Source organism: Pan paniscus, chromosome 3 (assembly GCF_029289425.2).
Source record: "Pan paniscus chromosome 3, NHGRI_mPanPan1-v2.0_pri, whole genome shotgun sequence".
NCBI classification, from domain to species: domain Eukaryota; kingdom Metazoa; phylum Chordata; class Mammalia; order Primates; family Hominidae; genus Pan; species Pan paniscus.
Window position 1 is genome coordinate 46,493,151 of NC_073252.2, and position 26,788 is coordinate 46,519,938.

The window sequence follows — 26,788 nt, forward strand, 5'->3', positions numbered from 1 at the left end:
GGAGGTTGCAGTGAGCCGAGATCGTGCCGCTGCACTCCAGCCTGAGTGACTGAGCAAGACTCCGTCTCAAAAAAAAAAAAAAAAAAGAGTTCTCCCAAATTTCTAGCTATAGTTTCAATTAAAGGCTCTAGCCAATCCTATCTTCCCATGTATATTTTAAAATCTTCCTTCCTAAACTAAAAGGCAGCTGACATTGACTGAGTGTCTCCTGATGCCAGGCTGTATATAAAACCCTTGACACCTACACTTTTGTAGTCTTCGCAATCCTATGAGGTATTCTGTATTATCTCCAACTTATACATGAGGAAATTAAAGTGCAGAGGGGTTGAGTAACTTGCCTGGGGCCAGAGAGAAGAAGGAACTGAGCCAGGATTTGCAACCAAGTCGGTGACTCCAAAACCAAGTGCTTCCTCATATGTTATTGCCTCAAGTTTCACATCGCTCTAACCAATACCTGCCCACTGACGAATCCCAAATATGTAAGATATTTCTCGTCAATACAACACCACCCCCAGTTCTTCCTTGCTAAACAGAAAGCCCTGAGTAGCAGCTCTTCCTAGCATTTCTCCTACCTTTGAGGGAAGAAAGAGAACTTTAATTGATACAAGAAAATCTATATATGGCCCCTATCTAACATTAATCTAGACATGCACTTACAATTCACTTACACGTGATCATTCTTCCCAGAAAGTTGTGACTCAATTCACCCTTTTTTTTTTTTAACTGAGGCAGGAATCTTTTACAGCTTGGAACCCACTTAAATTCCTCTCATTTAGAATCTCTGGGCCATCCTACAATAAGCCAAACAAACAAACAAACAAAACCATGCCCTGGGCAGTGGTGCACCAAGTGGTCCCCAGTGCTGTAGTTCAGCCAGGTCCACGTTGTCCAAGGAGACCGTTCTGCCCTCTGCTAAGACTCTGTAACATCAGTGCACAGGCATCCTGCCAGTATCCTTACTCTTCAAGGCCTCTACACGGCAGAAGCAGCTTCCCTACACATCTTACAGATTAGTAAAGGTTTAGAAAGGATAATCACCCTTGATTTGTTGTTGGTGTTATTGTTCTTAGATATATTCTCACACCTTCTACCATTTTTACATCTTTATTAACCTGGACCGTCAGCCAGGCAAGGTTTATAGAAAATGGTCTCTCTTTTTTGGTCCAAAGAGCCAAGCATCCCTGCTATATTCTCAGTCATCACTCCAGGTTTCAGTTCAAGGTCTTTGAGCAAAAGACAGATTGACCATGAAGCCAGTAAGGTTAAACTTCAGGGTCCAGACTTGCATAGGCTCCTTCCAAGGTCCTGTACTTACTTTTGCATGGATCACTTTGTATTCCTTATTAAAGAAGGCCTCTAAATTGCATAAGCTTTAAGCCCCCACAAGACCTGGACTTGCCCCTACCTCTGAATAACATTATCATTTTGTTGATACAAACAACAGATCTATGTTAAACCATTCACCTTACAAATGAAGCTGATTTAGGAGAAATACTTAAGATGAGAGAACCAACTTATTACCAGTAAGTATTAGAACACTGGGAGGTCACAGACACACATAACATCTTTCCACTTAATTTCACATATTATGAATAGTATTTTATCTATTTAATTGTTACATTAGCAATGTACTAGTAAGAGAGGTTGCTCCTTGTTAGGCAGTTTTGTGGTTATTTTAAGGTTTTAAGTTTCTCAGTTATTGGAAGTGGGGGAATTGAAGAGGATGGCAAATGAAAAATGTGAATACAGGCCGGGCGTGGTGGCTCATACCTGTAATCCCAGCACTTTGGAGGCTGAGGTGGGTGGATCACCTGTCAGGAGATCGAGCCTATCCTGGTTAACATGGTGAAACCCCGTCTCTAGTAAAAATACAAAAAGTTGGCCGGGTGTGGTGGCGGGTGCCTGTAGTCCCAGCTACTCCGGACGCTGAAGCAGAAGAATGGCGTGAACCTGGGAGGCGGAGCTTGCAATGAGCCTAGATCGCGCCACAGCACTCCAGCCTGGGCAACAGAGCGAGACTCCGTCTCAAAAAAAAAAAAGTGAATACAAATGAAAAATTAAAAAACACTACATAAAAGTTTCACAGGTTTCCTGGTAGCAATAACCCTGCCTTAGAAGAAATAGATTATGATATACCATACAATAGGTCCATAAAATGAAAAGGGGAAGAAGTCATCACAACTATGATGACCTTTAATATACATGAAATGTGCTCAGAATAAATGCATCTCCTTTGGTTTTCCTAAGCGCTACTCAATCATGATGACTCAATCACAATTGCCTATTTTTAAAAAAAGCATTCGAATTATGAAACTACTCACGCTCCCCCTAGTAACATGGCCTGGGTTGGCACATTTAAAGATACAAGTTACAATCAATTTTTTTTTAATGTGAAACAGGGTAAAGTTTACTTTAAGCACCTGCACACCCCACTACTTAATCCAATTAAGAAAAATAAAATAAGGGCAGGAGAGAAAGCCCACATATAATACAAAACAAAAATGTGCAAAGAAAAAAACAGAAAATCATAAAAATCATAAGAAAGAATTCTACACAAAGTCTTCTGCAAATAACTTTAATAAAAATCTGGGTAAACAGATAATTTTCTATTTAAAAAAAAAGTTGCTCAAAGCTTTACTGACACCAAGAGATGAACATGCTAAAGAGAACCATTTGCACAGATGAAATAATGTTGCAGGCAGCAAAAAAATACCTACATATGCACCCCTAACCAACCAATAAGCACCAGACCCAGGCTTTTTTTGTTGTTGTTTTTTTCAAATAGAGACAGGATTTTGCCATGTTGCCCAGGCTGGTCTTGAACTCCCGAGCTCAATGATCCACCCGCCTCAGCCTCCCAAAGTGCTAGGATTACAGGCAGAAGCCACCACTCCTGGCCCAGACCTTTTTTTAAGGAATTCTACCAAACATTTAAACTGACAAGGGAAGGAGAAATAAAGGAAGATAGGTAAGTAATACACTAATCACAAGTATAAGAATCAACTGTAAAAATCCTAACTTCAATTTTGGCAGACAACTTCCAGCATCATATTATGACTAGGTAATGTTTATTCCATAAATGCAAAGACAATTCAAATATTTTTAAAGTTATTAATAAAATTCACTACAATGGGTCTAAGAGGGGTAATCTATCTTCACCATCAGACATGCCTTAAAAGCATGAAAATTCAACATTCACTCTTAAAGTAACAAAACAAGAATCAGCAACTATTTAACATGAGATGGAAAAATAGATCAAAGTTGACATGATCTTTATTGGGAAGACCCTAAAGGCACTGAAGACCATCCACATAGGAATGCCAACTTGACAACTAGCACCACTACTGTTTAGCACTGCAGGGAGTATCAGCCAGCACAACCAGACAAGAGAAAAAAAATGAAGTACAAACTGGGAAAGAAATAAAATGCAAACCAAAGTTGAATAAGAAAGGGCAAGCCTATCAATATCTGAAGATAAAATAATTATATATCTGAACAAAAGGAAATTCCTGAAAAACCATATACAGTATGAGAATTCTTAATTTTATATTCTTCTACCTTACTAAAGTAGGAAGTTTTCCTATACATGAACAACAATTATTTAGAAAATATAATGGAAGAACACACCTTATTTATAATAGCAACTAAAATATAAAACTAAGAGGAAATGTGCAATACCTATCTGAGGAAAATTTTAGAACATCTCTTAAGGATACAAAAGAAAACCTAACAAATGGGGGAAAAAAAAAGAAAAGCTAAACAAATGGAAAGATATAATGTCCTCAGAAAGTAAGACCCAACATAGATAATGTCAAACCTTCCTCAATAAATTTACAAACTTAATACAACTCCAGTAAAAATGGGTTGTTGTATTTCCTTGTATCATAGAAAGCTGAATCTCAAGATCATATGGAAAAATAAGTAAACAAGAATAAATAGGAGGCCGGGCGTAGTGGCTCACACCTGTAATCCCAGCACTTTGGGAGGCTGAGGCGGGTGGATCACTTAAGGTCACGACTTCCAGATCAGCCTGGCCAACCTGGTGAAACCCTGTCTCTATTAAAAATAATAATAATAATAATAATAATAATAATAATAAATTAATTTTTTTAAAAAAGAATAAATAGGAAAAGCAATAAGAACAACTATTTCTACCAGACACTAAAACAACAATTGGCCAGGTTTGGTGGCTCACGCCTATAATCCCAGTACTTTGGGAGGCCGAGGCAGGTGGGTCACCTGAGGTCAGGAGTTCCAGACCAGCCTGGTCAACATGGTGAAATCCCGTCTCTACAAAAATACAAAAATGTGGGAAAGAGAGTTTCTGGGATGCCAGATGAGTTGGTCTCCCATGTGTGAGACAGCCATGGGGAGCCATGGGTGGCCTCTGAGGAGAAAAGTCTCCTTATTGCCTTCATGTCTTTATGCCCTGAGAGCATAACAGCTCGGCGGCATTCCACAGGTTGCTCGGGGAAATAACACTCCCTTGAAGCAGTGGAGTATAATCAAACGTCTTGGTTTCTCCTGAAACCCACTCCCACCCATGTCAGTTAAAGATCTTAGGTAGTTTAGACACACGCCTTTGCTCGAGGAAATTCACAGAGTTCTCCTTCACTGATGAATCCTTTTATTCATCCCTTCCTACCCCTCCCATTTGCCCTAAGAACAAAGAGCTTGTAAACCAATAAACTGGGTGGAGGCCGAGAGCTCGGGGCATGAGCAAGCCTCCGATGCTCCGGTCCCCTGGACCCGCCTTTTAAACTCTTATTTTGTCTCTTTCTAATTCCTTTGTCTCCGCTGGACTCGGGGTACCCACCGGGTGGTGTGGGGCTGGTTTCCCCAACACAAAAATTAGCCTGGCATGATGGCAGGTGCCTGTAATCCCAGCTACTAGGGAGGCTGAGGCAGAATTGCTTGAGCCCTAGAGGCGGAGGTTGTGGTGAGCCGAGAGCGCACTACTGCACTCCACCCTGGGTGACAGAGCGAGATTCTGTCTCAAAAAAAAAAAAAAAAAAATCAATAATTAAGATAATATGATAACAGTGCATGAGAAGACAAGTACACAAATGAAATAAAATAGCTCAGAAACAGATCCAAATGTATAAACTGGAGGCTGGGCATGGTGGCTCACACCTGTAATCCCAGCAACTTGGGAGGCTGAGATGGGAGGATCACTTAAGGTCAGGAGTTCGAGACCAGCCCAGTCAACATGGTGAAACCCCATCTCTACTAAAAATACAAAAATTAGCCAGGCATAGTGGTGGGCACCTGTAATCCCAGCTACTTGGGAGGCTGAGGCAGGAGAATCACTTGAACCCAGGAGGTGAAGGTTGCAGTGAGTTGAGATTGCGCCACTGTGCTCCAGCCTGGGCAACACAGCAAGACTCCATCTCAAAAAAATAAAAATAAATAAATAAATACGTATAATGGAATTCTGGAAATTATTGAAGATGCGTCTCAAATCAGTTGGTTAAAGATTTTTTTCACAGAGTGTTGCAACAACTAGATAGACATCTGGAAAGACAAACAAGAATAAATGAATCAAAGATTTTAACATAAAAAATAAAACCATAAAAGTAATCAAAGAAAACTCTGGAGAATTCCCTTAAAACTTGGCAGAGGAAAAAAAATGTTTCTACTAAATCCAGAAGTTAGAAAAAGAAAATATTGATAAATTAGACTATATATAAATGAAAAATGTCTGCACAGTAAGAAGTATGATAAGCAGAGGTAAAAATACAAATTGCAAACTGAAACAAATATTTGTCTCTCACCACAGACAAAAGCTAATCCTTTTTTTTTCTTTTTTTGTGACAGAGTCTTGCTCTGTTGCCCAGGCTAGAGTTCGGTGGTGTGATCGCAGCTCACTGTAGCCACAACCACCTGAGCTCCTGTGATCCACCCACCTCAGCCTGCCAAGTAGCCAGGACCACAGGTATGCACCACCATGCCTGGCTAATTTTTTGAGTTTTTGTAGAGAGAAGGTCTTGCTATGTTGTCCAGGCTGGTCTTGAACTCCTGGGGTCTAGCTATCCTCCCACCTCAGCCTCCCAAACTGCTAGGATTACGGGCATGAACTACTACACCCACCATTAATCATTTTAATACATGAGAAGGTCCTAGAAAACAAACAGAATAGCCTGACAGAATAATGGTCAAAAAACATGAGTAGATAGTTCCCAGAAAAATTAATGCAACTGACCCTGAAACATGAAAACATGTTCGAATGTTTTATCAGAGAAATACTAATTAGAACCAAACTATATTTCCACTTCTTGTCTATCGGATTGGCACAAATCCAAAAGTTAGACATATATTTACAACATTGGTGAAGCTGTGGGGAGACAGGCACTTGCACACACTCCTAGTGGGAACTCATAGCCCCACTAGCCTCCATAATAGAGGCCATTATGGAGGGCAGTTTGACACTATCAATCCAAATCACACATGTTCTCTGACAGAGCAATCCTATTGCTAAGAATTCATGTTACAGATATATTTACTTCAGCATCATTTTTGAAGCAGCAAAGGTTGGGAACTACAGGTAAATTGAACTATTTGCATTCATATAATGAAACTTCTCACAACTCTAAAAAAAAGAAGAAACTTTCTAAGTAATAATAGAGAAAGGTTTATGGGATATATTATAAGTGAAGAACACAAGGCTCAGAATACTGTTTATAGGACATCATGTTTGGTGTTAGCAAGTCAAGAAAATAATAAACACTTGGCCGGGCACAGTGGCTCACGCCTGTTAATCCTAACACTTTGGGAGGCCAAGGCGGGTGGGTCACCTGAAGTCAGGAGTTCGAGACCAGCCTGGCCAACATGGCAAAACCCATCTCTACGAAAAACACAAAAATTAGCTGAGTGTGGTGGTGCATGCCTGTAATCCCAACTATTCAGGAGCCTAAGGCAGGAGAATCGCTTGGACCTGGGAGGAGGAGGCTGCAGTGATCTGAGATCACACCATTGCATTCCAGCCTGGGAGACAGAGTGACACTCCATCTCAAAAAAAAAAGAAGAAAGAAAAAATAAAATAATAAAGACTTGCATTAGAATAACATATTTGTAATGTAATAGCATAAAGAAACAATGGAGAGATACATAAGAAACTAACTTGGGATAGAGGTAGTCAGTAACAGGAGTGGAAGCTACATTTATTAAAGCGTATGTTTTCAAATTGCTATAATTTTTGACCCATGTGACTTTATTACTTAAGCAAAAAATTAAAACGTTTTTAAAACGATGAGTAAAACCCAAATTTAAAGTGTTTACACAATAACTTGCACACACATATCCTTTGTGTGTTTGTCCACTAGCACTAACCCTCCCAGAAAAACATCAGTCTGATGGTTCAGCATGTCCTCAGAATTGTAAAGATAAAACAAAGTAAACTAGATTATGGTGCTTTCCACATAACTAATGTTACCCTTTCATTCCAAATCTTACATAAAATACTTAATTTCTGTGCTAGCTTTAGAAGTCCCTAATAATCTCCCACCTCATGTGTATAAATTCACAGAAAAGCACAGTTTACAGATAACACATTCAATGTTTTTGTTTCTGAAGAGGAGTTGGTAGACAACTTCTATTATTCTTGGGAGAAAAATATAGCCCACAAGAGTAGCAGTGGACAGAAGAATGAGGAGAGAGAGAATATATATATATATATATATATATATATATATATATATATATATATAGTTAGAAGTCTCTATCTATTATCTATCTATCTATCTATCTATCTGTATCTCTTTCTTTCTATCTCTCTCTGTTTCCATTTTCTCTGCTCTTATTCTCTTACCTGGTTGATCTTTGTCTTGTTCATTCATCTCTTCCTGCCCTTTTTCTATGAATTTTTCTCCAGCCCTTGTAAATGTCTTTCACTTTCTGTGAGTTCATTAAATTTCAACTTTCACCCTCTGCAAATAATTCCCAACTATGCATCTATAGTCCTGACTTCTTCCCCAGGCTCACATTATTATATGGCTGCTAGGAAACTCCACCAATCCCACTGCTCTGGTTCAAGCCCCCATTATCTTCCAGAATGGCCTCCTGTCTACTACGCCTCCTTTCTCCACTTCTCCCACACACATCCTGTCTAATCCCACTCATAAAACTGCCAGATTCATCTTTTCAAAACTTTGAGATCTCCTCCTCTAAGGAATGAATTTCCTAGCCTGGCATTCACTTAAAGCCTTTTAGGATTTGATGTAAACCTGCATATTCAGTCTCAAGTCCATCCATGCCCAACTCATCTTCATGCATTCTAGCTGCAGCCAAACTATATTATATATATATATATATATATATATATATATATATATATATATATATATAATAACTAGAAATCAGTTATTGGGTGCCTAATATCTCCTAGGCTCTCCTAACCTCCTGCCTTTGCTTACAATTTCTTCTACCAGATGCCCCTTTTCCTGAAATCATTCTGAGTTTTCACATCAGTAGAACTGTTTCCTTGTTTCTTATTTTCCTTAAGCTCATGACTCCATTCATCACATAAGGCGTTGTCTTAAATGATCACAAGCAAAGATCAAAAAATGACCAATTACATCAAACTTATGAAATATCATTTCCAAATTTCTAAAATTAAATCAGGCTTGTACTAAAGAACATGATAGATGCTTGTCCTATGGAGATAAGGATGGAATGGCAAGGCAATTCTCTCTCTCTTTTTTTTTTTTTTTTTTTTACCCAAAAAGGGGGGAAAAAGGATATTAGTTTTGTTATCTTCCTCAATTACAAAATGCCTGTTTTTTACTCTCTGTCACACAAACCCTGATAAACATGCTTCTTTATCGATTAGCACAGTTGGGCTTATACTTTTTGTACAGGATGCCAGTGGAACATCAGATGCTGAACACCAGCACATGCTGTAATTTTGCAATCCCTGCCCACATCACACACTTGATATCATTTGTGGGAGGTCATGTGGGTTGGCCTACACACTGGCAAGTAAACTCATTGATTTGGACAATGAGTCACTGAAAATGAGGATGTTATTTTATTTTAGCAGATTTGTGCCAACGTCATTGCAGAGGCAAGAAGAAGAAGGGATATGAATGATACACTGACAGATACCAACTTAATAAATAAAAAGCTTGCCAATCTTGAAAAAAAAGGAACATGGACTTACACCTTGCAAAGATTTTAAGTATTTTACATATTCTACCAAGCATGTTGTATAGCCAAAGCCTGTAATCTCTTTCTGGCATTAATCTGCTTTTTTTAAAAATTCTGTTTTGTTTTTGTTTTATTAAAATGATGGCCTCTGGAATTCATTATCAGTTTCTCTCTACTTAAACCAAGAGAGTACTGCTGGTTGCAAAAGGATGTTAGAAATCATCCCCCATTGTGCTGTTTTCTCTAATAATTTGAAGAAGGGTGTTATTTGCTATGTGTATACACTGTCTCCAAAATACATTAACTCCTTGTAAAGGCCTGACGCCAGTTGTATTAGTCTGTTCTCACATTGTTATAAAGAAATACCTGAGATTGGGTAATTTATAAGAAAAGAGGTTTAATTGTCTCACGGGTCTGCAGGTTGTACAGGAAGCATGGCAGCATCTGCTTCTGGGGAGGCCTGGGGAAACTTAGAATCATGGCAGAAGGCAAAAGTGGGGACAGGCACACCACGTGGCCAGAGCAGGAGCAAGAGAGAGAGAGGGAGGGGAGGTACCACACGCTTAAATAACTACATCTTACGAGAACTCATTCACTGTCATGAGGACAGTACCATGGGGATGGTGCTGAACCATTCATAAGAACCTACCCCTGTGATCTAACCACCTCCCTGCAGGCCCCACCTCCAACACTGGGGATTATATTTCAACATGCGATTTGAGCAGGAGGACACATCCAAACTGTATCACCAGTATTCCTCCAAGTTGCTGTCCTCTGCATAGAGTGCTTTTTCCCAGATACTTAAAGGTAAAGGGGCCAAAGTATCCCACCCACAAAATCTGTCCTCAGTATCCCCTGCATCCTCATGCTTCAGAGTCACTCCTATTTCTCAGGTGAAATGAGCAGGTACATATGACTGTGATGTCACTTAAATACAAAAAAAATACAAAAAAAATTCAAACAAAAATAAATAAGAAATGAGCAGGTACGGCTGCCTGGGCACCACACCAGAGAAGCTCGGAGGCAAGGTCCACCCACCCCAGGGAGAAATGCTGAGGATCAAACTGGTGAAGAGCAGGCCACATTGCACTTTCCTCTTGCTCTTGTTCACCAGCTGTTCCTCAGAAATTACAGGAGATGTAAAGGCCTACTGGTTGGCTCCCTGAGGGACCTTCTGGAAACTTCATGGGCCTCTAGGCAATCAAAGCTCTTCTTTCACCAGCCCAATCTTTGGAGGAAACAGAGCTTTGAGGAAGAGAAGCAGGAAAACCAGGCACCTGGTCTAGAAAAGTCAGTGATGGGGGTCCACAGTGGAGCTTCCACCATACTATTCTGAGGCTGCTTCACAAAGACCAAAGCTCCTGCCTAAAGGTTTTGCCTGCTCCCCAGGCATCCAGACATCACTGGCTTTTTCCTACTCCAACCCAAGAAAAGGATTCTGTCTAATCACAAGTCCAATTGGCTGTCTCTCTTCTCTGACCAAAATCCTGTTCTCGCCAAACAGAAGCACTGCTATCTACTTTCATCTCCCCAGCCTTCTGTGTACAAAGCATGCCTTGCCACCTGCCCCCCTCATCTTTTTGTTCATGTGAGAATGCATGGGTCCCAGGAGCTTCAGTGAGAGGACAGAGAAAAATGGGAAATTCCATTACCAAAACATTTTAGAGAAAGAAGAAAAGGCAAAGGAGAATGGAAGGATTGTTGTTACTTGCTGGCAGATTAAAAGAACTGATGAAGAACTTTCCTGCTTTCTCCAGATGCACTGGCTCACGCTTGCGATCCCACACTTTGGGGGGCCGAGGCAAGCAGATTGCCTGAGCTCAGGAGTTCAAGACCAGCCAGGGCAACACAGTGAAACCCCATCTCTACTAAAATACAAAAAATTAGCCAGGCGTGGCAGCATGCGCCTGTAATCCCAGCTACTCGGGAGGCTGAGGCAGGAGAATCGCTTGAACCTGGGAAGCAGGGGTTCCAGTGAGCAGAGACTGGGTCACTGCACTCTAGCCTGGGTGACAGAGCAAGACTCCAACTCCAAAAAACAAAAAAAAAATCTTTCCTGCTTTCTCTGCCTATATACTAAGTAATCCACATGAGATAGTCCCATGATTATAAACACTGCCTAAAGAAGGATTTTAAAATAAACAGACATTTAAAATTTTTATAGAGAACTTTTTACAATCAAGATGACCAGGCACTGTTAAGAAAATGAAAAGAGCTTTGTTATATAACTTATACCTCTCCCAAAATTCTAAACTATTTATCCTACTTGGAAAAGATCTCATATAATCTACCTGCTAGTCTGGTCCAGTTTTCTAATCATTTTTTGCTAACAAGAAGTGTTTTCTTATATACAATATAATTCTTTTATTTCCATTTAAGCCAATCTTTTTGTTCCATCTCTTAAGAATTTGAGAAAATGTGGGTTTGCTTCCTCTTTCCAACTTAGTTAACCAACTTAATATGAGTCATCCCTTGGTTTTTCTCTAAATTCAGTAATCAGCCTTCACAGATCTCACTTAACAGATTCACAGATCTCTTAACCATTTTTCAGGCTTCAGAATTTCCTCTTTGCCACCCTTAATATGAACAGTTAACCTGGGTTTATCTATGCTTTTACATCAAATCCAAACTGCTTTGTTTTTAGGGCCTCCAGAACCCAATCTTGCTTTCCCACAACCTTATTTCTATGTTTTGTCCCTTCTATAAACTAAATACACTCCCATTGCTAATTAAGCTATTCCCTCATCCCTCCAGTTTAGACAGTCTTCTCACTTTATTTAATCCCAATCCATCTCCACATGGCCGCTTCAACACCAGTATATCCACCAAAAAACATTTGCCAATGTCCCCCATCCAGAATGATCTCCTTTCATATTGCAGGCAGAAACCAGGGTGAGTGGTTCAGTCATGGCTGTGTGGTTGAATGTGCTGGTTCTGTTAGCACTGCAGCATCTTTTTAGGTTCTGTTTTGCCTTGTTTTTCACTGGTTGTCTAAACCTCTGCCTCTGTCATTCTGTGGCACACCTTTATCACGTAACCCAGCCCAGTCTTTTTAATCCCATTTTAGAGCATCAGCTATGGGTAAACAATCTTGAAAGCAGTCCCGCTCTCTGATGGCTCATTCATCAAAACTGTCAAGGTGACTTTTTTTTTTTTTTTGAGACAGAGGCTTGCTGTGTCGCCTAGGCTGGAGTGCAGTGGTATGATCTTGGCTCACTGCAACCTCCGCCTCCCCAATTCAAGTGATTCTCCTACCTCAGTCTCCCTAGTAGCTGAGATTACAGGCATGCACCACCATGCCCGGCTAATTTTGTGTATTTTTAGTAGAGATGGGATTTCACCATGATGGCCAGGCTGGTCTCGAACTCCTGACCTCAGGTGATTCACCTGCCTCGGCCTCCCAAAGTGCTGGGATCACAGGCATGAGCCACCACACCCAGTCAAGATGACTTTAAATTCTATTCCGGTTTCCTACATTGTTTAAAACTCTGAGTCTCCAATCAACTTCATTGCCCTTTACATTATGTCAAATTCATCAATACTACCTCAAACAATAAAATCAAATGCATGCCAAAACCCAGCTACTCAACATGTTCCCCAACTCTCAGTTAGTGACCCTCTCTGGTACACAGCGTGAGAACCCCTGTCTATCCTCCAGATCAGAGGTAGTGCAAAGGCCAACTCCAAAACAATGAGACATGAGTAGCTGTCTGCTGGATTGCATGAAAGAGTTCTGAGGACATATCATGGTTTAGGGCATCTTGTCCAACCCATGGCCTGTGGGCTGCATATAAATGTGTGTTGGGCCACATTCAACAGTAAAACATTACGAAATTTTTTTGCAGTTTTTTTTTAAGCTCATCAGCTGTTGTTAGTGTTAGTGTATTTTATGTGTGGCCCAAGACAATGCTTCTTCCAATGTGGCCTAGGGAAGCCAAAAGACTGGATACCCCTAAGTTAGAGTCAAACTTCATCAACTAGTGATGTCTTCCAGGATGATGGCAAGGGAACAGGCAGAATGGATTTGCTGACCCTGTTATTTGGGATTAGAATAGAATCAAAAGCTTTACTAAAATAAAGGTAACTTCAATACTCCCATTTCTACATGGTTTGCACATTTGTAATAGAATAATTTGTACCCCTCCCCTTTTTTATAACTGAGTAATTTTCTGCTAGCATCTCTCAGTTATCAAAACCAAGTTAAATGTACTGCCATAGACTAAATGTTTGCATCTGCCAAGACTAGTGTGTTGAAACCTAATCCCCAATGTCAGAGTATTTGGAGGTAGGACCTCTGGGAGGTAATTAGACCATGAGGGTGGAGCCCTCATGAATGGGACTATTGCCCTTATAAGAAAGGTCCTAAAAAGATCCCTCACTCCTCCCATCATGTGAGGTTACAGCAAAAGGACAGCCCTGTACAAACCAGGAAGCTGGGCCTTGATCTTGGGCTTTCCAGCCTCCGGAACTGTGAAAAATCAGTGTTTGTTGTTTATAAGCCACCCACTCTATGGTATTTTGTTATAGCAGCCTGAGTGGACTAAGACAAATACTAGGCTAGAAGCAATAGATTTACTTTTTTTTTTTTTTTGAGAACCGTAGATGAGAAAATCTAGTTCTTTTTTCATCATTGCATATTCCAGTAGTTCTCCAAAAACTTACAAAATAATCAATGCTGATTATAAAATAGGAAAATTTTAACCCCAAATATAAATATTAGCCACATAATTAACTGTGAGTTTTGATGCATAAATGGGGATGGGGTGGAGCTGAGGACACTAATCAATTGTCAGTTAGCACTGACAATTGGCGTTGAGAATAACAGGCAGAGTTATATATATAACTGTCAGAGAATAACTGACAGTTAGCGTTGAGAATAACAGGCAGAGTTCCCTTTTTTGTTTGTTTCTTTTTCTTTTTTTTCTTGAGACTGAGTCTCACTGTGTCACCCAGGCTGGAGTGCAGTGGTGCAATCTCAACTCACTGCAACCTCCATCTCCTGGATTGAAGTGATTCTCATACCTAAGCCTCCCAAGTAGCTGGGATTACAGCTGTGCACCACCATATCCGGCTATTTTTTTGTATTTTAGTCAAGACAGGGTTCCACCATGTTGGCCAGAATGGTCTTAACAGAGTTTCATTTTAACGACTAACATTTTAACAACCCACTCTTGACCTACATCTTGGCTGGCAGCCCACATTAACTCTGTTGATTTGGATACAGCTAACTTGATTAAACAAGAAATCCCACAGCACAGAAGCATTCATAAAACTCCACTGTCAAATGAACCATTAATTCACTTAAAATGTCAGCCTTGTGGTTTGGTATTTATGTATGGTATCTTTGATTGTAATGCTAAATATTCTTAATAGATTTGTTTCTTCAAAAATTTCATTGATAAGGACAAACTGTTAGGAGCTTCCTGGTAAGTGACTATATAATAAGAAAAAAACAAACTGACTTTTCTTCTACTATACTCTCACCAAAACACAGAACACTCCTGTGACCCCAGATGTGTGGGTTTTTCTCCCACACCAAACAATTCTTCGACACCAGCTAGATGTCCCATAATTCAATTAAATTTTGACACTATCTACCTGGAGTTAGAGTCAAATTCCACAAATGAAGGGCTCAGTTCTACAAGACCACCTCCACTTCAGGTGCCAATTGCAAGTCCAAGCCTTTGGTACTTCTGATCTACCAGCTATAAATTGAGCGTTCCCATAGTCCCTTCCTCAGGTTCAGTCATTTGCTAGAATGGCTCACAGAACTCAGGGAAACACTTTACTTACTAGTGCTGATGTATTACAAAGGATATTTTAAAGCACACAAATGAACAGCCAGATGAATACTGCACTGACGACAAGGTTCAGAAGGGTCCCTAGCACAGAAGCTTCTGTTCCCATGAAGCTGGGGTGCACCGCCCACCAGGCACCTGGATGTGTTCAACAACCTGAAAGTTCTCTAAGCCCTGTATTTTTTAGTTTTTATGGAAGCTTCATGACATCAGCATGATCGATTTAATCATTGCCCTTTGGGGAGCAATGTGGAGGGGAGCTGAAAGTTCCAACCCTGTAATCACATGTTTGGCTCCCCTGGCAATCAGCCACCATCCTGAGGCTATCTATCCAGGAGCTCCCAGCCACCAGTCATCTCATCAGCATACACAAAGACACTATCACTTATCACTGCAGAGATGCCAAAGGTTTTAGGACCTATGTGACAGGAACGGGAGAGGGAGCAGAAGTTCAATACATATTTCTTATTATGTCACAGTGACAAAGCCAACTCTCAGAAGAGGAGGCCAGGCGCAGTGGCTCACACCTGTAATCCCAGCACTTTGGGAGGCCAAGGCAGGTGGATCACCTGAGGTCAGGAGTTTGAGAACAACCTGGCCAACATGGCAAAACCCAGTCTCTACTAAAAATACAAAAATTAGCCGGGCATGGTGGCGTACACCTATAGTCCTGGCTACTCAGGAGGCTGAGGCTGGAGAATCACTTGAACCCGGGAGGCAAAGGTTGCAGTGATCCGAGATCACGCCACTGAACTCCAGCCTAGGTGACACAGCAAGACTCCATCTCAAAAAAAAAAAAAAAAAGAGGGAGCTTCCATTCCATTCCGTGTGTAGAAGAGGAGTCACCTTAAACATCAAGAGGAGAATCAGAAAGTATGGACCAGAGGAGCTAGTAAGGAAGGCATAGTAAGACAGTAGTAGAAAGTGGTAACAGGGGCTTTTGAGTAGAACAGACAAACTGGGATTCTTTTCAAGCTGCCTTTGACCAGCCATGCAATGTAGAGCAAGTAAAATCATGATTAACAAGACCCCCTCATATATAATAAATAATATGGAACAGTGGGGCCAATGTTTAAAAAATGGTGGTGATTATGATTATTATCATTGACAGGTTCTTGCCTAAAAGATAGAAACAAAATAAAGAAGCTTTGGAGTTTTGATTGGGATTTTTCTCTGGGGGATAAAGAGACCAGGAGATATGCAGAGGGTGGGGAGCCTGGTTTGGGGAATACTTCTAAAATGACAAGCTGTATTTTCAATGTGGTAGATACTGGCTAAGAGGTCTGCTCCTATCAACAGTAAAGAGAACTTCCCTAAATAAATAAGGCAGCCAGCCTTTAATCTGAGCACTCTGGGAGGCCAAGGCAAGAGGATCACTTGAGCCCAAGAGTTCGAGACCAGGCTGGACAACATAATGAGACCCCGCCTCTACAAAAAGGAAAAAAATAGCCAGGCTTGGTAGTGCATACCTGTAGTCTCCCAGCTATTTAGGAGGATGAGGTGGGAGGACAGCTTGAGCCTGGGAAGTCAAGGCTACAGTGAGCAGTGATCCTTACCACTGCACTCTAGCCTAGGCAACAGAGGGAGACCCTGTCTCCCTAAATAAATAAATAAAAGGCTATGTATTCTTGAGTTGACTATAAGGGACTATTGTCTGATCCTATTATCTTCTCCCTCTCAAATAATTTATTTTATTTTATTTTATTTTATTTTATTTATTTATTTTTTTTTTGAGACAGGCTCTCACTCTGTCGTCCAGGCTGGAGTGCAGTGGTGCGATCTCAGCTCTCTGCACCCTTGACCTCCCGGGCTCAAGAGATCTTCCCACCTCAGACTCCTGAGTCACCATGTCTGACTATTTTTTGTAGTTTTTGTAGAGACAGGGTTTCACCATGTTGCCCAGGCTGGTCTTGAACCCCTGGGCTCAAGCAATCCACCTGCCTCAGCCTCCCAAAGTGCTGGGATTACAGGCATGAGCCACCATGCCCGGCCTCAAATAATCTTTGAATCTCAGTCCTCACTCAACTTTTTCAAACCTCCACAACTCTGAGATGCAGGTACCCTCTTCCAAGCTGCTGAGGGGTTTTGGACTAATGCAGCTAAATCACCAACCAGACCTTCAGCAGTTAGTGCTAGAGACAGAAAATTTTAAAACTGCTTAGTTACATTTTTTTTAACTAGTTTCACTGAAAATAGAGGTAAGGCATAGGAATACTATCCACGTTGTTACTACTATTCGAAAAGAAAAACAATCTAAAAAATAATTCAAGACATTTTATGAATGTCCTAGCTAGTTTCCTTAGATGGGAGCCTTCCTTTCTGTGATTCAAGGCTTAATTCCCTCTCTTCACACCCATCACTTCGCAATGCAGTTACGTAGGACCATAGCTCTGATCTGACCTTTTACCTTCTCATTTCCTGCCAGAACCACTTCATCCTGCTCATTCATCAGTGGTCAAAGTTAAATGCTAAGTCATTTACTTTCAGAGGTTTAGAGCACTGCCTTAGTCACTTCAGGCTGCTATAACAGAGTGCCATAGCCTGGGTAGCTTACAAAAAACAGAAATTCATTTTCCCACAGGTCTGGAGGCTAGAAGTCCAAGATCAGGGGGCCAGTGGGGTCAGGTTCTGGTGAGGGCTCTCTTTCCGATTTCCAGATGGCTATCTTCTCACTGTGTCCTCACATGATGGAAGGGGCTAGACAACTCCCTGGGGCCCGTATTTATAAGGGCACTAATCCCACTCATTATGGTTCTACCTTCATGACTTAATTACCTCCCAAAGGCCCCACCTCCTAATACCATCACTTTGGGTGTTAGGATCAACATATCAACATATCAATTTGGGAAGGGGGGGACATAGACATTCAGTCCATAAAGCACAGTTATATGCCAGTCTCTAATCCACTTTAAGTAAAGCTCCCTCCAAAATAGACCAGTATATTCTCATTAGATTATGAGGCAAAGTTTGAAGGACGATTTCTTTGTCTGCTTCCTACCTTTCCTTAAGGAACCTGCCTCCTCTTCCACCATCTGCCAATCCTGCTGCTCATCTAAGCACCCCCACCTATGCCTTACTTTGTCATTCTATTCTTCCCAAATCAACCACCAAAAACTGTAGCATCAAATTCTGCTCCTTCAAGGGCCTATTTGTTAGAAAACTAAAATCACGCTAACGATAGTGGGGACCAATACACTAATGCATTCTTCTCTAGGAGCAGTGATTCACAAATGAGCAGGGGTGGGGTGAGGGAAGGAGAGAGAAGTGCCCCCAGGGGACAACTGGCAATGTCTGCACACATTGTTGGTTGTCACGAATGGGAGTGTGCTACTGTCTGTCATCTACTGGGTAGAGGCCAGAGATGCTGCTAAACATCTCACATTGTACAGGACTGTTGCCCACGACAAAGAATTACCCAATCCAAAGTATCAGTAGTGCTGAGGTTGAGAAAGCCAGCTCTAAGAGGTAATGTATTTTTATTAAAAACTCCTTTGTTCCATAGGTTTCAGTTTAAATTCCAGGCACTGGTCAGGCTGAATGGAGCTGTGTTTTGGAGCAGATAACCATCAAATCACATCCCAAGAAGGTACCTATCTTCCATTCATATATAACTAGTTCTAATTGTCAGAATAAACATTAGCTGAATGACTACTGATGTTTTATTTGGTTGGGGTTTTCTCTTTTTTATGTTTACAATATAAATTTAACCCCCCAAAGATGAGTTTAACAAGAAAAAAAATACTCATTGTCATATTTGCTTCAGATAGATAGATAGATAGATAGATAGATAGATAGATAGATAGACAGATAGATAGATAGATTTTTTTTTTTTTTTTTTTTTTCCGAGATGGAGTCTCACTCTGTCTCCCAGGCTGGAGTGCAGTGGCGCAATCTCGGCTCACTACAACCTCCGCCTCCCAGGTTCAAGCGATTCTCCTGCCTCAGCCTCCTGAGTAGCTGGGACTATAGGTGCGCACCACCACGCCCAGTTAATTTTCGTATTTTTAGTAGAGACCGGGTTTCACCATGTTGGCCAGGATGGTCTCGATTTCTTGACCTCGTGATCCGCCCGCCTCAGCCTCCCAAAGTGCTGGGATTACAGGCATGAGCCACTGCGCGCAGCCCAGGTATATTTTAAAGAAAAAAAATTATAAATACAGTTAAAGCCCCTCCTCACCACCTCTTGCTCTCCCTCCTGAAGATAACCTGTCCCAGCCAGGCGCAATATACTGCCCTATAGTATATATAATTTCCATGCATATATTATATATTCACATAAATGTATAGTATCTATTTGTGATTCTAAATTTTAAATAAATGTTATTATACTATATATTTTCTTTTCTCTCAATATGGTTTGAAATTCATCTCCTTTTTCTTTCCATGTAAGTCCAGTTAATTCAGTTTAACTGCTGTACAGTATAAATAAATCAGCTTACATATTAACTTTCCTCCTGATGGATTGTCTCCACATTTTCACTGGTTGTAAACACGTGTAACAAGTCACCTAATACATATATGCTGAGGCTCTGGGTACATTTGATATTTTAGGAGATATAGAATTGTTGGGTTGTTGTGTAATTTTCTGGTCTTTAACTTTCCTAAGTATTGCCAAATTGCTCTCCAAAGTGATTGAACTAAATTTTTATAATATTGTACGTAAAAGAAATACAGATGACTAACCTAACAATCAAACTTTTGCCTTCTACAGAGCTATGTTAAGATGTAAAGATTAAAATGCACAGTACTCTAGTGAGTTTTATCAGAATCAGTTGCTATTAAGTAATTTTTGTTCCAAGAAATAAAATTGCACCCCTGCCCCCACAAAAAAACTTCCATATTTCCAACTTAAAGCACTGCAAAAAATTAAAAAATAAATGTTTTTGTGAACCATGACTGAAATTCATTTCAAACAAATCAATTATAAAGACATTTTGAGACTGTTAGGGAAATCTAAATATGGACAATATATTAGATGATATTAAGAAATTATTGTTTGCTAAAGGGATAATAGCATTGTGGTTATTTGAAAAAGTCCTTTATGCATTAAAAGACATGAGATTTTGTATCTAAATTTTAAAACTTTACCAAAAAAATGAGAGCGTTGATAAATGAATCAAGCATGGCAAAATCTCGACAAATGTTGAATCTCGTGATATGGGGCTCATTTACTATTTTCTCTACTTTTGTGTATGTCTGAAAATTGTCATCATCATCATCATCATCATCATCATCAGACACAATATTCACAAATAGGGATAGACTAATGCAAGCAGGGGGACATTTGGCCATGCTAAAGAAAAACTCAGCTGGGTGTGGGGGCTCATGGCTGTAATCCCAGCACTTTGGGAGACGGATGCAGATGGATTGCTTGAGCCCAGGAGTTCAAGACCAGCCTGGGCAACATGGTGAAACCTATCTGTATATTTTTTCAATTCTTTAAAATATGTTTGAAAAAAAAGAAAAAGAAAAACACAGCTGGGCATGGTGGCTCACACCTGCAATCCTAGCACCTAGGGGGCCAAGGCAGGAGAATCACTTAAGACCATCCTGAGGAGTTCAAGACCATCCTGGGCAACATAGTGAGACCTCATCTCTATTTAAAAATTAAAAAATGGGCTAGGCGTGGTGGCTCACACCTGTAATCCCAACACTTTGGGAGGCTGAGGCAGGTGGATCATTTGAGGTCAGGAGTTTGAGACCAGCCTGGCCAACATGGTGAAACCCCATCTCTACTAAAAATACAAAAATTAGCCAGGTTTGGTGGTGCATGCCTGTAATCCCAGATACTTAGGAGACTGAGGTGGGAGAATCTCTTGAACCCAGGAGGCAGAGGTTTCAGTGAGCCAAAATCACACCACTGCACTCCAGCCTGGGCAACAGAGCCAGACTCCATCTCAATAATAATAATAATAATAATAATAATAATAATAAATATATACAAAAATTAGCCAGGCATGGTGTCGCACCCTGTAATTCCAGCTACTCAGGAGGCTGAGGCAGGAGAATTGCTGGAACCCGGGAGGCAGAGGTTGCAGTGAGCCAAGATTGCCCCACTGCACTCTAGCCTGGGTGATAGAGTGAGACCCTGTCTTAAAAAAATAATAATAATATAATGTACTAATAATATATATTTCACATACTAATACATAATATTTCATATATATATACACACACACACACATGCAAAATAAAAAAGAAAGCCCCGACCTATAATCCTTCCAACCCCGTAACTGAATTATGTTGCTCTCTACAAGTAGCTAGACAAGTTCCTGTATTTTAGCAATAAGGTAACCCCATTACATGCATTACACTTCATATTCTTGAGGGCAACACATACTGGTTTGTATTCACAGAGTTTACACCATAAAATCAAGTTAGCTAATTTAAACTATCAAAAATGGCCTGTCCAAAACAAAATAAGTATATAAAAATATTCCTCAATTTTCTTTTTTTTTTTTTTTTTCAGATGGGTCTCACTATTTTGCCCTGGCTACACTCAAACTCCAGATCCTCCCCCTTCAGCCTCTCAAGTATCTGGGAGTACAGGCATGCACGACCCCACCTGACTTGATATTTCTCAAACTTCTGTCACAAAATATGATCCCATATTTTCTGTGAATGTATAAGATTTTATTAATGTTCATATAATCAATGTATACAGGATTTCAAGTAGTTAGTCAATTGCCTCACAGAAAAAAATTCCCAAAGTAAAATTAGAGGGCCATGTTAGGCAACCTGAATTCTCTCCAAATAGGTATAGCAACCGAAATTTCACCTTAGTACCTTCTCCTTTTTGAGTGTTTAGGTGGGCAAAGGGGCAGAGACTTGGGGGCATGAGATACAAGGCAGAGAGAAATTTAGCACAGGAGCTAAATCAACAGCAGGCCATGTGACCACAGTCTCCGTGTGTGGTGCCGCTGGAGCAGGGCATGGGGTAAGACTTGCAGTGGTTACATGCACTTTGTGGCCAACAATGCTGAGTCACGCCAGCATCAGCCTCTAAGGGAACAATGCCAAAATGACAAGCCACCGCCTTTATGTATTTGTGGTGTTTATGACTCACTCCCAGGTAAATGCAGGCCTTTATTCATGCTTGGTGACTTTTCATGGTAATCATTTAAAATGTCCTAGTGTCATAATGCAATTAGAGTACAATTCATCTTGAGTCACTAAAATTACATAATTACTAATATTAATCACAATTACTACCAAAGCTATGAGCCGATTCAAACTCCAACCTAACAGCATCATAATCCCTGGAAATCAGATGCCCAAAGAGTAAGGCTGGTGCCTCTTAAAAGTCAAACGATCCTTTGTATATTTAAAACAGGCTAAAATAAAAGTTGCTAAGATCTCAGTCAGACCAAGTCCCAGGGTATTTGTCCTATGGCTGGAGCAACCAAAGCACAGCTGATAAAAAGAAGCAAACGAGCCATTATTCCTGTATTTTCTTGTGCTAGCCTTCTATGCTGTGGCTCCAGCACTTCTGCTTTCAGGGGACAAAACTAGGGTAGAAGGGTAACTATAATCTCCACTGAAGTTTAATGCTCAGAATAACAGAGTTACTTGAAGTGGGGAAAAAGATTTACCTTTTTCTTTGTGTTAACAATGAGGAAAAGTCCTTAAGCTTAGAAGAGTTAAGATATGGCCCGGCACTATGGCTCATGGCTGTAATCCCAGCACTTTGGGAGGCTGAGGCAGGAGGATTGCTTGAGGCCAGGAATTTGGCACCATACAGCCAGACCCCATCTCAAAAAAAAAAAAAAAAAGGGAAGAAGAAGAGGAAGGTGAAAGTGCAATAACAGAGCTTCTTAACGAGATTTACCCATAATCATATCTGAAGTTCAACAAATTAAATAGCTTTTAAATAAAAGACACAGCAGAATATGGCTAAAGACAGAAGATAATTATTTAACCACAAAGATAATAATTTGCCTAGGCTCAGCTTTCAGTTGGCTTATTCAATAAAAGCACAGAAGAAATACAATGCAAGAGGGATTTAACTGGGAAGGGAGACTTGAAATGCATTTCAAAAAAAAAAATGTGTTTCACTAAATGAAAGAGCAGCAGAGGCCAGGCGCAGTAGCTCATGCCTGTAATCCCAGCACTTTGGGAGGCTAAGGCGGGCAGATCACAAGGTCAGAAGATCGAGACCATCCTGGCTAACACGGTAAAACCCCGTCTCTACTAAAAATACAAAAAATTAGCTGGGCGTGGTGGCGGGCACCTGTAGTCCCAGCTACTCGGGAGGCTGAGGCAGGAGAATGGCGGGAATCTGGGAGGCGGAGCTTGCAATGAGCCGAGATCCTGCCACTGCACTCCAGCCTGGGTGACAGAGCAAGACTCCATCTCAAAAAAAAAAAAAAAAAAAAAAGAGCAGTAGAAGGAAGTTTTTCAGTGCAGAAAATAAGCATAACTCTCCCTCTCAGCTCCTCAAAATCTATTTTCAGGACTATATCATTCAGACACACCTCAAAATTGTACCTACACTCCTGGGGTCCTTGGCCTGCCTGTGACCCTTGCCTAAACTTTGGTACAGAGACATGGTGCTCTCAAGGCCAAAAACTGCACCAGCCAAGCACACAAGTACTCAATGTTTCATCATCACCCTCTATCAGTCTGTCTAGGATTGTGACACTACTTCTCAGATGACTCCAAATACTAGTATGTATCAACAGGGCACACACCCCTTACTTAATACCCCTGGTACTAAGTACCCCTGGATGCCCAAGCACGAAATCAGGAGGGGAGCAAAGTTGCATACCATGCACAGCTGTGGGATTAGCAGAGACGAAAGCAGTACATATCAGAGCCGAAATTAGATCTCACACTGTCCTTTGCTTATGCACCTATTTCAGTATTTATCACAGTGGTCTGTCCAATGCCTATCTCCCCACAGGGACTATGTCTTAATCAACTTTGGATCCTTTGTCAGCCCTACATGTTGCAGTTGTTCAATAACTGTGACAGTCAATTTCCAATTTCACAGGCTACAAGGAAGGGTAGACATTCTGAATGAAATATGACAAATTTTGCGGGTATCAGCATTACTCTAAAATACTATGATTTCTATTTTCTCCTCCTGTTCACTTCCATTCTTTCCTGGAGACACCATAGAAAAGACAAAGGTCAAAAACAGAAAAAGCAGATATTTGACAAAGATTATAATAAAAATAGTAATCCAACAAGTATAAATATTCAAAAAGTTCTCATTTCTGTATAGGCAAAAAAAAAAAAAAAACACTAAACCCACGCTACTAGACCCTCTCATCTACTGATTTTTTAATCCCATCACCTGCCAAATTGAAATACTTTGTGTCCTTTAAAACTCATGGCTGGGCCGGGTGCAATGGCTGATGCCTGTAATCCCAGCACTTTGGGAGGCCAAGGTGGGAGGATCGCTTGAGGTCAGTAGTTTGAGACCAGCCTGGCCAACATGGTGAAACCCCGTCTCTACTAAAAATACAAAAATTAGCCAGGCATGGTGGCGCACGCCTGTAGTCCCAGCTACTCAGGAGGCTGAGACAGGAAAATCACTTGAACCTGGGAGGCAGAGGTTACAGTGAGCCGACATCTCGCCACCGCACTCCAGCCTGGGGGACAGAGGGAGACTTTGTCTCAAAAGCAGAAAATTTAATTAATTTAATTTAATTTAAATAAGAAAATTAAATTAAATTAAAATTCATGGCCCAAAACATGTACCACAATCACCCCAATCTATTAAGGCCCACTGATTTTCTCTCAAGATCAACAGCTCAGAGTCTCACCAAGCACAACAGAAAACCAGCAACAAAGTTTGTTCTTTCCTTAAATCATAAGGACATACATTTTTTAATGAACCCAGAATAATTTTTTTTAAATGATAGAGCTGCTATATTTCAGAGAAGGTATCTGGCAGTTAAAAAAAGGATAAAATATAGCCAGAAATATCCAGACTTGGTAAAAATGTGATTGGTGATAATATTTGGGTGTTTAAGTATACACCATGAAGCTCTACTAGTTGCTTCAATCATTTGAAAATCATAATCCGATTATACAAAAATACTCCAATGTTTTCGTCAAATATTTTGTTATTTCCAAAACTCACTACAGAATACAATTTCTACAATTCCTTTTAGAAAAGCTTCCAGAAGATAAATTCCTTCCAGTAAAGTATTTGATAGTTTGACTTTTTTTTTCTTTAAATGAGGTTTCACTGTATTGCCCAGGCCAGAGTGCAGTGGCATGATCACAGCTCACTACAGCCTCAACTTCCAGGGTTCAAGTGATCCTCCCACCTCAGGACCCCACTCTGAGTAGCTGGGACTACAGGTGCGCACCACCACACTCAGCTAATTTTTGTATTTTTTGTAGAGACAGGGTTTCGCCATGTTGCCCAGGCTGGTCTTGAACTCCTGAGCCCAAGCAACCTGCCGGCCTCAGCCTCCCACAGTGCTGGGATTATAGGCATGAGCCACTGCACCTGGTCAAGCATGTTTCTTTATTGCAGGACTTTTCTGAGCCTTTATTAGTAGGCACTAATACTCTCCAAAGGCAAGTATAGTATGTGATGATTCCTAAACTTATTTCACAAGAAAATTATTTTTTATTTCATGTATTACCAATTAGCCTTCAGCAGAAAAGAGTGCTTTGAGGAACATACTTTGAGAATCACAAGTTGGTTAACGAAACCTCAATAATAGGTTTTAACTCCCAGGAACTCCCATTAGCCTGTTTCTTTCTTTTTTTTTTTTTCTTTTGGCCATTGACTACATCTTTAAAACCACAGACAGCCATCTTCAAATACATGCCCTTAGAAAGGATAACAATACCTATAAGAACACATAGATGAGCTAACACATATTACCACCTTTACAATAAAAAGTCCATGAAAACTCTGGCAGCTGCAATTTTACACTGACAGAATTATGAAAGATCCAAACCCTATAGAACACACTGCTCTCTGCATATTTCAAGTTCAAATTGGGTAGGTTTACATCCACCCAATTTAAATATGGTAACAATCATAATGAAAAGGAAAACTCACCAATAGAAGCAGAGTTTTTAAGAATCGACTCCTTTGGGGTTCCTTTTTCAATTCGTATTGTGGCCCACTGTTCAAAAACAAGAAATATTAATTTAAACTGTCCCACAGACACAACATAAAACACTTCAACCATGATTATACGGAAGTGAAATTACACATCAAGCTCTGGCAGTGTCTGAACTAAAGAGCTAACCCCAGGGAATCTCTGATATAGCAATATTCCAAGTCCCAAGTATACTTTTATATCACTTACTGATAATACCCTAATAAAATGTGGAAAGGACAATATTTACCCTTTCTCAACTGCCTCACATGCATTGGTGTCCTGATAAATTACTCCTTGAAAAGGCTGTGAAGCATGGGGGGCACGAGTACAGGTCACAGCATCAAGAATGTCTGGGTTTGAAATTACTTATTCCCCATAGGCCTCCGTTTCCTCATTGTAAAATAAGGATAATAGATCCTATCCCATAGGGTTGCTGTCACATTAAACAAGATGACACATGTAAGGGCCTAAACGTAGGGCGTAAAGTGTAACAATTATTTTCACAACAAATTAGACATTCAGGGGTAGGACACACTCAAAGATGCATCAGAAATAAGCTTGCAGAAAGAGGCAGCACAGACTTGGAAAGCTGGAAAGGACTCGATGAAATCATTAACTAAGGCACGATCGGCTCATGCCTGTAATCCCAGCACTTTGGGAGGCCGAGGAGGGTGGATCACTTGAGGTCAGGAGTTCAAGACTAGCCTGGCCAATATGGCGAAACCCCATCTCTACTAAAAATACAAAAATTAGCCAGGCACGGTGACGCAT

The 26,788-nt window shown here is 40.5% G+C and overlaps 1 protein-coding gene across 7 annotated transcripts in view; it reads right to left on the bottom strand.

The window, feature by feature from the left end:
* The window catches only part of GPAT3 (glycerol-3-phosphate acyltransferase 3), a 118,738-nt gene that overhangs the window by 35,055 nt on the left and 56,895 nt on the right, over positions 1 to 26,788 (bottom strand). For all 7 annotated transcript variants that reach the window (XM_063603762.1, XM_055111316.1, XM_055111318.1 and 4 more), the window contains one exon: positions 25,972 to 26,038. In XM_063603762.1, the coding sequence (XP_063459832.1) occupies positions 25,972 to 26,038 (67 nt within the window). The remainder of the gene's footprint in view (positions 1 to 25,971; positions 26,039 to 26,788) is intronic.